This window comes from Anopheles bellator, chromosome 1 (assembly GCF_943735745.2).
Source record: "Anopheles bellator chromosome 1, idAnoBellAS_SP24_06.2, whole genome shotgun sequence".
NCBI lineage: Eukaryota > Metazoa > Arthropoda > Insecta > Diptera > Culicidae > Anopheles > Anopheles bellator.
The window spans coordinates 3743256-3760321 of NC_071285.1; the positions used below are offsets into that span (position 1 = coordinate 3743256).

General features: G+C 50.6%; 1 protein-coding gene across 1 annotated transcript in view; it reads left to right on the forward strand.

Moving 5' to 3' along the window:
- Nucleotides 1-17066, forward strand: part of LOC131205865 (heterogeneous nuclear ribonucleoprotein L) — a 99733-nt gene that overhangs the window by 42782 nt on the left and 39885 nt on the right. Inside the window, exon 2 of the mRNA XM_058198149.1 lies at nt 554-670. Within this exon, the coding sequence (XP_058054132.1) occupies nt 554-670 (117 nt within the window). The remainder of the gene's footprint in view (nt 1-553; nt 671-17066) is intronic.

Below are 17066 nucleotides of genomic sequence, written 5' to 3' on the forward strand. Positions count from 1 at the left end.
GCGGAATCTCTGCGCGTCATAAATTAGTCTCAAGTCGCTCTTCACTTTTGGCGTTCTCGAGGCCTCGCGGCTCGCGGGTCGCGTTTTAAAACTGCGCGCTTCCATTCCGTGCTCTCGGCGGCATAATTTTAGACGCTCGCCTCGCGAGAGTTGACGGATGTGCCGCCGGGTTTCGGGTTGATGAGGGATCGATCAGGGATTTTTTTTCCCCAATCTTTCTCTCTCTCTGATGGGGTTTGCGTGCACGATTTGTCGGACGGCGGCGGCGGCGGATGATGACGAACACCGCAAACCACGTGGCCGACGACGTGCTGGGAGCGCTCTGGTTTTAATATAGCCCCCGGAACGCGGCGGGCGCAAGATGTTGACTCACGTTTTCCGTAACAGCTGGCCGCCCCTTCAAATAGACAGCGAGAGAGAGAGACCAGACCAGAACATTCTTGTCCCAAATTTATGTTTATTGATAAACATATTAATTCCTGGGGTTCAATTTTATAGAGAAGCGAGAAAGAGAGAGAGATGATTAATTTTGGGTTCCCTTTCTTCCTTGCAGAACAACAACAACAACATCAACGTCACAGACGAACCGCGCCGGAAGCGTGACGTTGCGACGCGCCCGAACCACATCCTGCTGTTCACGATCCTCAACCCGATCTATCCGATCACAGTGGTAAGTCGCCTGTTACTGTTCGATATCTTTCTTATTGCATAAATTAAAGTCCGAAGTCCACTAGGCGGCGCATGACCCATATCTCGGGTGGCCTCATTGGCCCCACTCTTAAAGGGAGCACAGAATGTGGATCAACGACAGTCAGTAGCACAGCAGAATCATCGGGACGGCTTTTATGTTACGGATGCAATAATTGCGCTTTGATCGCGTCGCGTCGAGATCCACTTTCGCCCCCAGGCGGCAGAGTTATCTAGGGCTCACGACACATCCTGTTGCAAGATCGCTCAACAGCGCCATTAATCAGCAGTGCCCTGGCGAAAGACCCGATTTGATGTACCCCACGCGGTAATTGGTCTCGATAGAGGACGAGCATTCAGTATTATTTGTGCGCTAAATGGTTACAATGAAGTGACCCATGAAGGATTGGACTTAAAAATGACCCCTCGACGGGAACCGTCTCAAATGTCACCGACTTCGGTGCGGTGTGCTCATTAATATTCCCGCCAAAGACGAGTGCATCGTCGTGTACCTTTCTGGACGTCTGGCTGGCTGGCTGACTGGGACTGGTAATTAATTGCGGCATGTTTCTCGCGGTCGCCCCCCGGAAAGGGGTCTCAAATTATGCTGCACGATATCGATCTGTCGGTGGACCTTACCGGCGGGTGCCATATGATGCAGTCTCATTAACCGCAAGGAACTCGCGTGATTGATCGTGGGTCGTTCGGGCGAATCTACCGCACCACTCTGAGCGGTTGTGATTTGTTATTTGGTGGCCCTCGCGGCACCAGCATCATCATCATCTATACTGGGGCTATCATTTATCTCGCCCGCTGGGTTGTGAGTGGCCCACATTTTTATTTAGATGATGATAAGAGAGGAGATGATAAATCTTTGAAAAAAAAGGCCAACACACGAGCACGCCCTGGACGCATGGCATAATCGATGGCCCGGGAGTTGCAGGCAGTGCCGAGCGAGTGTCACGCGGTGGCCAACTCTCTGCACTTCTGCGAGCGAGTACATCAATCTTCTCCCTTCTTCGCTTGACAATTCCGGAGCGCGCATAATGGAGCCTGCCCGGTGCCCGGGGCCGTATCTGTTCGATTGGACCCCATATCTGAGTGTCCCGGCTTGGGACGCTCTCCCCGGGCATTATTCGATTGGGTAAAACGATGGTGATGGTTGCTGGCGCATGTCCCGCGCCGAGTTCGACATGAGTTATGACATGTGCTTTTGAGCGTGGGAATTTCACTCGTCTGTCCCGTCTGAATGTCGGGACAGCTGATAACGCCAAATACGCCCGTAGTGTGCAGGTGAGGTGACGGAAAAGGAAACGAACTGACAGATTTCCTCTCCCCGCAGAGGTCTCGAATAACAGCACAGCCCCGAGGGCCAGAAATAGACTCGGATAAGAGTCTATTCCTCTCTCTCTCTTGTTCTCGGATAAGAAGAGGCTCTCGGCTGCGGTTGTATTTTCCTCGCATATCGTCCAGGACGCGTGATAAGATTTTGGGTTAATAATTAATACAAAATAGCTTCTGGGCTCCCTCGGGATGTTGTTTTTGTGTTGGTGGCTTTGATCAACACCCCCGAAAATGGGTGTGATTTAGTCTACTAATCTCCCCTGCCGGAAGCGCAGGATTGTTTCACGGCGTTCCGCGTCAACAAGGGCGGCCGGTCGGAAGGATGTGTTGATTAACTTCAGCGCCCCGGCCCGCAAGCAAGTAAATAATTCATGAGAGAGAAAAAAAACGGGCGTGTGATGCCGGAAGCGCCAGAACCCAGAAACGAGCTACCAACCAGCGTCAGCGTAATTATTTTGTTGTTGAACGCTTCTAAATATCTACAAATTCCAAGATTCTTGATTCCGGGTTTTATGATCAGTTCTGGTTACTCGTACCAGCTTATAATGGATGATTCCATGCAGATCCCACCACAAGTGTCTGTTATCATACCCGCTACTGACCTAACGATCACCAAACTTTCGCCAGAGGCTTAACGAGGGACAGAATTTATGACCGTCTCACGGCGTAACTTTAGTTAATTTCCCTCCCAGCGAATTAAAGCTAATCGGGCGCTGGCTTTGGGTTCTCCCCACATTCGGTATGCCATCGACGTCGCGCGTCGTTGCGTCGGCAAAGCACGTACGTCGGTGATCCACGTATCGTTTTGCCCACTTGAACGGAACTAATCAACCGGCCTAACCTTTGTGGCCATTTTCATCTGCCGGTGGTGTGGCCTGGGTCCGATCCCCGATAAGAGAATTGATTCATCGCCGGCCCGGCATCGCTCCCGGAGCACACCTTCCCGGCTGGTAGTGTCAGTCCAACGCCTCGGCTCGGCTTAATTACTTCAACGCGCGCGCGTCCAGTAACGGTTGATAAAGTTGCTGCTGTGCTGAGTTGTATTGACCGAACGGAGTGGCGTCGGAGGAGGTCTTTTCATAAAAATATGCTGAGCCTGGCCGTGGTGTTTGGCAGCGAGCGAGTGAGCGAGCGAGAGAAAGTAACGAACTGGAAGATGAAAGGATATCGTTGTCGGTGGTGGCCGCCTTCTGGCCCTTGTGGCGTTGTGATAAAATATTAACCTCCCCGCCGCCGCTGGCCGGAGGAGGAAGAGGACAATATTTTTTACGAGCAAACGTCCTTTAGGATTTTCTAGTTGCGTTGCGTGTGTTGTTTTTGTGCCTCGGTTTGCCCTTTTTCGCCGCCCGACCCGGGCCTGGGCCCGGTTGTTGGGTACGATTTTTATGATCGGCGGCTACAGGGGGCGTGATGGCGACGTTTTGTGAGATTTTAACGCCAGCCACCGGACTTCAAATAAAAGCACGGATCCGGAGCGTGTGATAAGCGGGCGTGGTGTGTGCGCTCGTGACGCGGATTCCACGACCCAGAACGCGCGTCTGTCAGGCGATGCGGCATCAAAGAGAGACGCGGGCCCGCGACGCGACGCGATAGTAACACGATACTCTGCCCTTGATGGTTCCGGTGGCAGTGGGCAAAAAGGATAAACGTCAAGAGCCGAGCGACGAGCTTCGGTGACATACTCCTGCCGCCGGCCACCGACCCGGGTGTGTTGTTGGTTGACGGGGAGGGCCCCAATGTTTGGTAACGGTGGTGGCGCCCCCGAAACAAACGCCCTTTCGGAAGTGATGAATCGAGATCAAAGGCAATAAATAAATCCCACGGTTTTTGCCCGCGTGTAGTGTCCTCGTGGTGGTGTGTTCCGCTCCTGGGGGGGGGGTTTCTCCAGTGCTCCTCAAGCGAACAGAGCGCAACACTTTTTTCCTCCCTGCAACGGTGCGGCAAAAAAGTTCCGTGATCGAAGAAGGAGTTGCGAAAACGTGTGTATTGAAGTCGTTTGTAATACTACTGTGACCAAAAAATAACGGGCAACAGTTTTCTTTGATTATTCACATCGCGGTAGTCACGAATTCCTGGCCAATTGGCCAAACTGAATCAACAAAGAAAACAGTAACACTATAACAAACAACTGAATCAACAAAGAAAAGAACACTATAATTTCAGTTCGCTGTTTTGTCGTACATCGAACCATAACTAAAACGGCATAGATTGACGTTTCAAAATTTGGCTAATTTGGCAAAATCGATTGAATAATGTCGGAGTTATTTAACATTTCAATAGAATGTGTCATGATGATGCACCCTACACTATATGGGTGCTATGCGTGGTTTGCATAACTCTTTGCGTGAAAAAAGATCAGATTTATGGATAAACAATTGACGACAACACATTGATCATTACGTGATCATTTCATGATCATTTTTCGATCATTTCATGATCATTTTGCCACAAACCTATTGGTTATTCGCTAAACTTATGAGACTATTAGCGCGGGGTAAAAAACTCCACCCGTAAAAACACCACTACAGAAAGCAACAGAGATTAACATTGTTTGTTGTACAGACCAACACCACTGAGCGATGAGCGAATTTCCGATATTCTTTGGCCACAGTAGTAATAATGTTTTAGACGAGTTTAGGCGACGAATCAAAACGGCCCAGAAATTGTAGTCTTCCAATTAGTAATCCATTGTTCGCGTAGAGTTCAGAGACATTTCATAAAATGTGCTTCGTTCGACCAAGAATGGCCCCCGGAGGTCTCTGTCACAGAAACCACCACTTGAAGGGTAGTAAATCCAGCAAAAGTGCCAACTACAGTAGTGTGTCACTCTAATGCCCACCCTGTGTCTCGATGCTACTCCAATCCCTTGATAGTGTACACACCTTCCGGCGACACACCGGCAAGCCTGGGCTGGGTGTGCTTCCGGTGCACGGAACCAGTTCATCGCACTCTCCAGAAAACCGGAACTCGGTCGGATGGGCGGGGATCGAACTTGCCCCGTGCCAGGCCAGCGCCCGATTGTGCGTAATTTAATGTTGATGGGATGCAGATAATGGGATAATTGTAGGGCCCCTGGTGCACTTCAGTGCCGCCGACTGGAGAGCACCACGATTAATGCCCGAGAGCCGCTCTCCTTTGCGTTATCGACGACGACGACGACGATGATGGTGAAATTGGACTGCACCCTGGCCCCGGCCCAGAAGACGGTAATTGAATGAAGTTGCGAGCGCAAATGCCCGCTGGTTGGCGAAAGTGCGCCCTCCGGTCCGGTGGAATCACTTCAGCCCGCGGAGTCCGATCGACCTGAGTGTATTCCCTGAGGTACACTTTAAACCACTAACCTCACGACGATGACAAAGGAAGTGCATTAGAAGGAGCTCCCAAAAAAAAAGGGCCAACAAAACCTGGGGAGTTTCCAGTCCGGTGGCTGCGCTCCGGTGGCCGTCACATCCAATCTGGCGACCCACAAAGCATGTCCGGTGGTGTAAGGATTTTCCGCACCGTCGGGCACCATCGTGTGACGTCCGAGGCCAGTGTCTCCAGTGTCAAGTGTAGCCGGACACGGAGTACCGTTTCTTGGTTTGCGAGGTTGGCGGTCGGTCAACACGCGGCCGAACTTTTCTTATCTCCCGACGCTGGGCGAGCTTTTTTGGGACTTCGGTGGATGGCCTCTGTAGGTTCACTGGGCCACATTTCTACTACGTCTCAATCTGCTGTGCCATCTGTCAGGGCAATCAACTCTAAGCTCTCAGCTCTTCTATGCGCTGGGGCAAGACAGCTGTCAATGGGCATTAAAAAATGAGCTTCTTTTTGAGTCCTTCGCTGCGTGGAGCGCACACTGATGGGTGGACTATAAAATTTTGCATCAATTCGCCGGCGTAACTCTTGGGCAAGACTTCCATTATCTCCAGAGAGACTCTCGGCCAGGATTTCCAACTTCTGGCGTCGTCTGCTCTTCAATCATAATTTGTCTGCAAAATGGAGTCGAAGTTGAATCTAATATTGATTGATGATGCAGCCGGCCTCCGGTTCGATGGCGCCGTTTCCAAAGATCCACCGGCCACCGGCACGACTCTCGGACTGCATAATATCACCCCTCTACGGTCCACCGCCTAATTATGGTTAATTTTTCAATCACTATTCAATCCTGGCTCTCCTGCGCCGCCGAAGTGAAAGTGCCCGCAATCTCGGCACCGCGGATTGCGTTCCGCGCGTCTCGTGCATTGTTGGGCCGCGGGGGAAAATCCATTTTCCACTTTTCTTTCCCTCGTTCGCGGGTGGCTGACACCGAGTTCACTTTCGAGAGGAGGCCGCGTACGTATTCAAGAGAGTTCGGTTCGATTCGGAGCAGTTAAAGTTTGTTGCAGATGTCCGGTCCGGTCAAATCGGTTGGTCAAACCGACGGCATTAGTAATCGGGGCGCCCACAGAAGGGGGGATATTAATAAATTTTCATTAAACAGTAATGGCCGGGCGTCGTCGTGGTCACATTAATTCTGATTTCGCCTCCGCCGCCACTCCGGCCACAGTAATTTATTGCCGTCGATTCGCTCACTTTAAAGAGAACCGCCGCCGGGGTCTGTGAGTCCGTGTACTACCCGACAACAACTAGCGCCAAAAGGGTGTAATTTAACTATTTTCGAGAGCAATTTCGCTAATTATTCACCGGGTTGAGAAAACTCGTGGCCGATTAGAATACTGCGGAGCGAAGTGAAGCTCCCCTGTACGGTTCCGGTATTAATCTTCAATCGAACGACCGAATACTAATGGACGAGGAGAATACTGTGTGGCCCCTGAGCTTCTCGGAACCACCGGTTGCAGTATCGAACGTGCCGGGGACGTTCTTGAGAAAGCATAAATAATAATTAATCATTCCGAGCGTCGGGGGAGAGAGAGAGAGCACACGCCCCGGAGTTAGGAGCTTATCAATTCAACGATGGCACGGCGTTGTTAGGACCATCATTATGGTCGTCGTCGGCGACAGCGAAATGCACAATGGAGGACAGGCGCGCACAGGTTTGCACAAGTGCATCTTGCATGTTGCAGCTTCGGCCGGGCGAGAGAAGGTCGTGCCGATGATGGGATGGGAACGGTTTGCAAAATGGGAGCGTTTTAATGAATAAATTTACTTTCTCTCTGTGCTGCCTCGACGGTGAGCACAGAGCTCCGGACGGTTATGCACGCGCACGGTGCACAGTGGCCACACACGCGGGCGTGTAAAACATATGGGCCCTTCCAAGTTCACACTGCGCCCCGGTGCCTCTTTCCGGTCAAAATCAGGTGGCAGCGGTGGCTGGTTATCTGTCAGTTCTTGCCGACGACCCATAGTCGCCGACTCCCTCAGAGTCGGGGCTTTCATACTTCAGACCTGGAGATCTTCGGAGAGACCAGGGGTTTTAATCGCCCTGGAACCCCGATAGACAACTGGTACGAAATTTAAATTAAAATTTAATTTAAGACAGATTTTTAAGTATTAAAAATAGATGAATGATAAGTTATTGCAGCTCAAAGCCTCTATAATGCCCAAGAACAGAACGGAAATAGGCGCTCAGTCGAGGAGCGGAGCAAGCTATTAAACTTAGAATCTTCCTCTCGAACGTGACTAAGAAGGTTTCGTCAGTTTGGGAGTCCATGTCTTAAATGCAGAAGAAAAATCAAAAGAAGAGTCCAAGTGTTGAATCTTGTCCAACCCTTCCGAACGATTCCGTCCCAGTGTGTGGCGCTAGTTCCTTAATGGCTGCGGAGACACAACCGTTGAGCGAGCTGCTGCAACCTGAGACACAACCGGCGCATCGCGACTAGCGGACAAAGAGTTTTTCCTACATTCCGCCGCCGTCGCCGCGTTCCGTTTCACGTTTCACAATTCTGCGTCATTCTACAGGTGGGTCGCGACGGGAACTACTGATTGTCACCCTATTCTTTCGAGTAAGTTCTCTCGAGTTGAATAATGAACTTGGGTGCCCTTGCACGCGACAGACAGAGAGAGAGAGCGAGAGAGCTCAATTCCGGGCACTCCTCGAAGCAGCGTTTGAAGTACCATCATTTAGTGTGCGCCACCATCTTTTCTGCACCGCTTGGTTGCCATTTGCATATTTTTATAATTTTTCCACCAGGATTTCCACGACGGGGAGAGATCGACAGAAGTGGGTCGCCACCGCCGGGTGGATCTGATTCTGGATATTTGGAATCTGGCTGGCGGGATGACCTTCTCCGTGCAGAGAGCTTCTTTAATAAAACGCCAACCCGGTGTTTCCGAGCAACCAATTCCGAGGCTAACGAAGTCTCGTTTGGAGGCCGCCGGGTTGTGTGTGACCCTAAGGTGATCGCTTGGTCGCTTTGATGGTATGTGGTGATCCTGGCAAATGACCACCATTCGAATGGGGCGGACAGGATGACGATGGCCGGCGCAATAAATTCCTGCACCTCCGCGGCGTCTCCGTGCTCCGGCTGGTGATAAAGTTCTGACTGAATTCACAACTCGAGAACTCGACGTGCCGTTATGGCCACCGTGGGATTAGTTTTCAAAATGAAGAAATTATTGTTGTGCATCTTGTGCGAAGATTTACGCAGCCCAACCGACCGCCATTTGCCAGGATGATGGAGAGGACAGACGAACATTATGTCTGAAGGCTTACTTTTTTGCACCGGGGTTCTCTGCTGACTCCGTGTTGCCTCTGGCCCGTTCCATCTCGGGCACGGGTGGCACCCGTTGATTTAGTGGCATCTCCCCGCATTGGCCGAGGGCCGAGGAATGTGGCCCGCAGTCCTCGGGCTCTCGAGATGAGTTTCGTTTAACTATGTAGCCGCTTTCCGGCGGCTTCGGGTTTTTCGGGGTGCGAAGGTATTACACTTTGTCGCAACGGCTGTAATTTGTTGCCGCTGCTGCTGCGGTACACTGCGGCCACCATTTTGGACATTCTTCAGATGTTCCGTGCGGGAACAATCGTATCAAAGGACAAACCGGATGGATGCCTCTTTAAGAACGAAGCGAAACTTTAATATTCGTTCGGCTCCCGCGAACCGGTCCAATATCCGGGATATTGGTTTCTGTGGCTCCCCGTCGAAGTGATGCATTCGATTACGAATCGGTTCCGTCTCCGCGAGGCCGATTGCCTATTGCATTATGTGCGCTTCGAGTGTGTGGAAACACCGAAATGCATTTGCATCGCACCGTGCACCGTCATCTAATCGGTGGCCTGGGTTGGACCCCATCTGTTGCTAGACAGAGAGACCCGGAGCGGGAAAGAAGCAAACAATATTGCATTTTCTCCGCACACGGGACACGGCTGACAAATGTCACCAGCATCAGGGCCCAACATTGTGCCGCGTCGTGAGAAGCCTGGGTGACACCTGCCCGTCGCGACTCAGCACTCAGGAGCAAGACCCGGATTTAATTACCTTTATTCGTTTTGACATCTCGGCCCCGGGCCTTTTCGGTCAAACCGGGAAGTGCCAGTCTTCGAATGATCAGCTAATGGGTGGGACATCGCCAATCGTCGTGTTTTGACTAAAAGGTGGCATTCCCGTGGCGTGCTGTGCATGAAGTGCATCAACGTGGCAGCCTTCACTTCCCGTTGCATAAAAAAGGGGGACCGGAACTTGCTCAGGTCCCCCCCGGCAGGAGCAACGCCCATTGTTGTTCGGGCTTGAAAGAGGAAGCCCTGTTTCAATGCAAAATGTCACACCGACGTCGGCGATGCATTAAGGATTGCAACGCGAATTAAAACTGCAACGTCAAGGCCGGCCTGTTCCGGAAATAGACATACCGGCGACTGGCGGCGACACTGGCGCATTGCCGTGCCTTTTACACGGGGTGCAGAGCGTTACTTTCTGGCGGTTACTGACGATTGTGCCGTTGCGTCGTGGAGAAGTCCCGCGGCCGGCATGTTTCGGCGGATGGCGGAAGAGCCGGAACAATGTTGCACAATGGGATACGGAGTGGGGTTTGGTGTGCGCTACTTTGGTCAACTCTGCCGGGTGCCGAGCCTTGTTCGATGGTTTTGACAGATGAACTGTCACTGAAGCATACCAGCCACGAGATGTCCTGCTTGGTGCTAGTTTACAGAATAAAATAATACAAAGTTACAACAAATCAAGGACGAGTTTACGATAACTAGTGGCGAGAGGTCACAATAATTGCATGCAACTAAGGGGATCCGTTTGGAGTACGAGTTCTGTTAAAAAATATCGTCATTTTTTTTTGATTAACTATTATTTAATTATGAGCCTAAAAGGTAACGACCCTATGCGTTTGGTTACGATTTTGGTTAGACTTTCGTGTCTGAAAATGACATTTGGCGAGGGTCATTGCTTTTCTGCTACCTGCTGAAAAAAACTGCTGCAAAATCGCATCAAATGCTTGTCAAGGCTTGTTTTTGGAAGATCACAGTGCTTTAAGCGGTTTAAAAAAAATAAAAAAAGAGATTTTGACTCAGCAAAGAAAGATCGTTGGAGAGCTCCATAAACACTTTCTGATGGGACCAGAAGCAAGCTCCTAAACCTGGTGAAACCGTTCATTCAGATCGCAATTGACAGCAAATGATCAATTTGAACCATGCAATGATCGGAAAGCGATTAGAATGGACCAGAAGGCACGGTGATAATTCTTGTTTCGTGAACAAGAAAAAGTCACAGAGGGCCAGATCTGAAAATTGATAATATTCTGAGAAAGCGTAAAGGCTTGCAGGTACTATTCCTTGTGGATCGTTCTACCCTGTGGCAGCAGAACTCGTGTTGCTCGGAGTCAGTTCTTAAACGTTCTTAAAGCGAGTATCTCACCGGTAGCCTCCAGAAGCCAACGTTTTCCCCCTCTTGTCTATCTTAAAAACTGGACGAAAGCTGTATAAAAATTACATTTCCGCCGAACCATTTTGGCCAATCGCTTGTTGTAATCGATTCACGGTGCCGCGCGGTGAGCCCGTTGAAACCCATTGTCGGTGTTCCCCCCCAATGCTTGTGCTTCATTTTTATAGACCCTTTATGTTTCAACTATTGCTTCCCGTTCCTCCCGAGGCAGTGTCCCGAAGGTGGACGTGTTGACAGACAGTAACATAAAATGCGCCACCCCTGCAAGGAGTAGCGTTCCGGAACGCCGGCCGCCGCGAGGGTTGTGTATGCACACTCGCCCGCGGTTCGGGAAAATTGCATGAAAATAGTGTAATAATGAAAATTTAATGCACTTTCCACCACGACACCCCTTCCCGTGGCCCAGGATTGGGCCGTCGAGTTGCGACGACGCTCGCGGGGGATTTCTTCGTTCGCTCTCGCCGAGACGCGGACTCTTATTTTCACCTGCGTCATCCATTTGACGGCTTTTCATAATAAATGCCACCCTCGCAGGCGGTGTGTGTGTTCGGGGACGTCTCTCTTTACATAAAAATGCTGCCGACAGTGCTCTTTTGGCTGCAAAGGTGAGGCTGCAAATTTTGCCCCATGATGTGTACGCAGCATGCCTACGCCATTGGCTTAAATTATGCGCTGACGGGACAGGAAAATAGTTGTGAATGGCCTTTCTCCGGTTCTCCGACAGTTCCGCGTTCGCGCTGCCGCTGCAACAATGCACATTTCACTTGAGTTCCAAACAAAAGCCATTGCTCCTACCTTCGAAGTGTTCCTTCGAATCCGACAAAACGTCGTGAGGCGCGAGCTGCACGCGTTAGGGCGTGCGTGCACAAAGAGCGCCAATAAAATATTGTTTTGTTTTGTACCGGACCCCGGGAAACGGATTGGAAACGAGCGTGCGCCATTAAAACTCTTGCGAATCCGCGGTGCGATTGGTGCGCGAATTTATGGCGCTCGCTTTCGTTTCGTTTAAGTTTTATGATTTTCCAACCACCCGGTTTTTCTTGAAGTGCCGCGCGCGAATCCTTTTCCTTTGTCCCAGAGTTTTCCGTGGTCACCATAAAAATATCAATCCGTTTCGTCAACAACGCTGCGCCATCCATCACACCGCGGATGATAATGTTGGCCAATAAATAAGCAAGTCCGATTCGATTCGGCCCCCCCGGGGAGGGCGGTCCCTCGGGAAATTGTGCCTGCGTGGAAAAGTAACAGCAAAAATATTTGGCCATCGACATCAAAGGGCGCTCGTTCCGGTTAACATGCCGCGATTGGCGGTGGATTGATTTTTATATTCCGTCCAACACCCGTCGGAAAGCGAAATTTTATTGGCCGCCTCGCGCTCGCGTTCCGTCCGAGGTGGACAGTTTTCCCCGGTTGATTTTTCCTCGCCCGCCACCGGAGAGTGTGTGGTGTGGCGTTTTATTTACCAACCACAAAACCCGGGTTCTTCGGTTCACAACAACAAACAAACCATCGGCCGGGGGATGATGGCACCGGGAAAAGGTGTGCGGGCCAAACATGACGAATCATAAACCGATGAATGGAAACACAAATCACCGACACATCACACGACGGCGGCGGCATTAAACGCGAGGTGTTCGCTCGTCGTAACTCGGACTCGGACTCGGACTCGGAGGAAGTTTCGTTCTCGGAACTCGCCGAAATTAAAATCCAACAGATGTTCCAACATATCGCCCGGCGCGGGGAGGATGCCGCGGGGGGTCGCGTCACATAACTACATAAATGTGTCAACGGCTGGGGGACCGCGAAACCGGGTCGGGACATTTGTTGCGAATTGGTTTCGGGCGTTGGCCACGCTCTCTCGCTCTCTCTGCCCGAAGGTAGGATGAAAATCATAACATCATCGAAAGGAAAAAATCGAATACAATTGGTTTTCTTGTTGAAAAACCGAAAAGCGGTCCGCACGCTGGGGCCGGGGCCCATTCGGAACCATAAACACCGCTAATGAATCTCGCGGACTCTCGGAGCGCCCGGCAGTTCCTGACGCGCGCCCGTCAAACTTCTCGTGGCGATTATTTATAGACCGCCGAAGCCGATGCTGCCGCCGAGGGAGTCTATTTTTCTTTCCGCCGATTTTTCTCTAAGCCGGTGTCGGTTGTTGTACCCAAATCTCCTACAAATGTTCGCTTAATCTGTGCGCTGTGCCTCCATTAGTCTTCCCGCCGCCGCCGCCGCCGCCGCCGCCGCCACCACCAATCGGTTGATTAGATGCCCTTGTTCCCGACTCCCCGACTTGAGAAATGGAGTACCATTAAAAATGCAAGTTAAACAATCAAACAAACCCCCGCTGAGTTGTTCCGGTGAGGCTTACATTGGTGTTTTACAATGTTCCCGTAACCCGCTCGGTCGGGAGGACAATCTTTTCGAACGCGTCCCAATCTTCGGAAGGAATCCGCGGCGGAGACAGGAGCGCGTGTTACGCCGCGCGGAACATGTGTTCGCTCATCAATCATTCACGCCGTGCGTGCGCGCGCGCGCGCGCGCAGGAGGCTTCTTACGGCCACGGCCACAGCGCCCGAAAGAATTCGGAAGCCGCCAACCTAAAGGAAACAACAAACACACACGCGGCGGGGACGCGGAAACCCGAAAAAAGCGCACAGCAAATGAGGTGTCAAGCGATCCGAGCGGACGGAAGGGGCCGAACGCAAAGTCGAGTCCTAATTAGATCACTTTCCCGGAGATCATGTAACCGCGGGCCGCGAGTTTGTTGCTGACGATGATGACGTGAGGAAAATTTTTGCTGAAAGATGATCAAACTTTTCGGGTTCGGTGCTGTGCCGCCTTGTCCTGGTTGGAAAAGTGAAAATTGTTGCTCTCCCGGAGGCGGCCTCGAGATTAGTGTTACGTCATTATTCGGGTGTCTTCTTCGGATTAGACTCAGTCTAACCCCCGGCCGGCCGGCCGACCGACCGGGGGGCTTAGTGACGCTCGTGAAAGAAAAGTGAGAAGGATTTATCTTTCTGCGGGTGCGGGCCACGAAGGCGAATCAATGACGGCAATGATTTCTTCTTTTCACGAAACGCTTTTTGAACGCATCATTAGCAGCGCCAGCGAGCGAGCGAGCGAGCTCTGTGTCCTTCTCTCTATCTCGGTTTTGAAATTGAATGACGCAGAATTATGCGAGGTGTTGAACCGCCTAAATTGTTTGGCCAACAGTTTTCAAGCTGTCAATTCGAATCAGGCCATAGCTTTAATCCATTGCGGGAGTTATCGACATTGTTCCACACGATTGACATGCAATTGTCACATTCCAATAGGGGATTTCTAGCTTCAAAATGGAGCGACTCGTTGACGTCGCACCGTTCAACGTAACACACAGGGGCTGAAAAGTATCGAGGAAAACACGGTTTTTGGTCAAAGTTGGTTTTATTCACCGGTGAACTTTGTTCCGTACCAGAGGCATGGTTTTCGATGCTGATAAAACTTTGGCCATTGCGGAGATTTTGAAACAATTGCTGGTTGTTTTGCTCTCTGGCTGGGCTTTGTCGAGCAGAGAGCGCAGCGTGAGAAATCCCGTCTCAGTATGAAGAAAAATAATGCGTATTGTGACTTCATTGTTACTCGGTCGGAGTTTAAAAAGTATCCTATGTCCGTCTCCCGTTTCTAAGCTACCTTCCCACCAATTTTCAGTCAAATCGGTTCAGCCGTGCTTGAGTTATCAGTGTGGATACGGACACGACTTTCTTTTACATATTAAGACGTAATCTTCTTCAACCCAACTCCTAACATTTCAATACCACTTTTACGTAGAACGATTTATCTTCTTCCCAAAAATAGGTCCCAGTTTCAGCCATAACCTCTTCATTCGAGCAAAATTTCTTACCGATGAGCACGCAACATAATATTCACTGTTGACGGTAGTTCCCTTCTCAAGATTGTGAGCGATAGCGACGAGTGATAGCATCAGGCACATCCCAAACTTCCGAGGACCAACAGTTAAAACAATCGTGTGAATTTTTGAAATGTTTTCTGATGTTACCGCTTCATCAAGAAGCATTGTAAAATTAAAGCACGAATTGTTATTCATTGTTTAGAAAATAACAATAGTAGCGTCACTCTTAGCACAATATGATGAGAGCGCTTAAATTTATGTGTTGAACCCGGTACTTTTCACCCCATGTGTTATGGTTCCCAACAGAGCTCGCACCAGGCGCTTTCGATAGAAATCGAAAGAAAATGTCCCCAAATCCAGAGCACCCCTTTTAAGCGCCCACCGGTCCGTTTGTAAAGCACTTAACGTAACGATTTTAACGTAACTTGGTCTCGGTAAACGGGTCCGGTCAGCTGCTGCTGCTGCTGCGGGTCCTCGCTTCGTGTACTCTGCTGACCGACGATGACCCGCATGAAGCCAACGCAGCCACAGCTTTTAACATTGACCAACCGGTGGGCAAATTAATTGCAAAGAGCCCGGTGCCCGGTTACTGTGTTGTAGCCCTGCCGGAACTAGGCTTATGCAACGCACGGTCATCCGGGGGGGGATGGCCATTTGGTCCTATGTTGGCGAAGCTAGTTCCCTCTCTCTCTCTCGAGAGAGAGTGTGCACTGTTAAAATAATTACAGCGCGACAATTTCAGACAAAATTGGTTCGTCGAGCAACATTTCGTGTAGGCCCAAGAGCCAACGTCCAGCATCGCCGTTGTCGTCGTCAGCGTCGTCGTCCTCGTTGCACTGGATGCTAATCGCAATAATCGATTTCAATTCCACTGATCCACAATGCCCTCCCGGTTTTGCCGAATCGAGGGCAGTAAATTAACCAGAAAATGATGCGAAATGAATAGAGTCGAAGAGCCCCCGGCCGATGGCCGGGCAATGCTCGCTGCTTCCCACGACAATTTCCCAACGAGAGAGCCGAGCATAAATTTCCCGCCCGGCTATGCGTGTGCCATGCTGTGCGTTGCTAGTTCCAATAATTGCACAATTGCACACATCTCCAGAGTGCACTTTCCGGACAGGGCGCGAAATGTTGAGAAACAATATTGCACGGTGCAGCGCGTGTTGTGCGCAGAGAAAATGCACTTTGGTGTGCTCGGAACAGTTGTGTTGTGTTAGTCTGTTTTTCCCCTTTTTTTCTCACCACACTTTGGTGGTGAGAAAACTCGAGAGACCGTGCCGAAGAATTGCCAGTAACGCCGTCAAGAAAATGTGCATGCAAATGGAAACTTTGTGTTGTGGGCACTCGGCAGCGGCGGCGGCGGCGTGGGAAAGTTTTCACTTTTCCCAGCCTCGAACCGTGTGCATCGAATCGCCCGGCGAGAAGGAAAGTTTCCCGGGGCCCCGGGAAAGTCATGTGCCCCCCTCGGGGGGGCCGGTGTGTGCGATATGGGGTCGATATGTGTGGCCATTTGTTGCGAAAGAGTTCTGGTTTTTATGGGCTAATGGCTTCGCCAAACCAAACTTTGCTCTGTTGCTTTGCACACCGCGGAACACTCAGAAGGGTCGATAGGATAACCGCAGTTATTGGAAGGAACGAACCGTTTTGGGTAGTAAAAAAGTGGAATGTATTTTGTAACATCTTGTACATAGTTTGAGAGCAATTTTCGATGCGCAATTCGCCACTGCGTTCTAAAAGAACATTTAAGGATCTTCCTGCTTCAATCTAGACCCCTTCTGTCTGAACCCCCTTCAACCCGTGGCCGGCTTAGCGATATTGTTTCGTGAAATGATTGATTACTGCCTTTTGCACGGAAACAAAACTAAGCCTTACCCAGATTCTAACGCCATCCGTTTTCCGTTCTCTTCTCGTTTTAGGTAAGCGACCAGAATAAAAAACAAGCGCTCTGGGTACTTACACGCCGCAGGTCTTAGTCACGGTCCGGAATTCAAAGCCGCGTTGAGCGAGCATTAATAATTCTAAAGCCCATGCTGCTAATCCACGCTGCAGCAACTTGAGCGCGCTGCGTCTCCGACAGGATCCGCCATATTTTAATGGCCCGCCAACTTGTTTGGTTGGCTGCGCGCTCGACGAAGGTCAATCCGTTTTTTTATTCGCCTCTCACGGTGATGGGTCCTCGGTGATTAAATGGTGTCACGATTTGATTGACAACGCGCGCCGTGCGTTTTTGATCGCCAGGGTGCGATTACTTTCGAGCTCGAAGGTGACCTCTCTAGACAACCGGAGAACACTGCATAGAGTCCGTTAATTTACATTTTAGAACATTTAAAAAATCGAGCCAC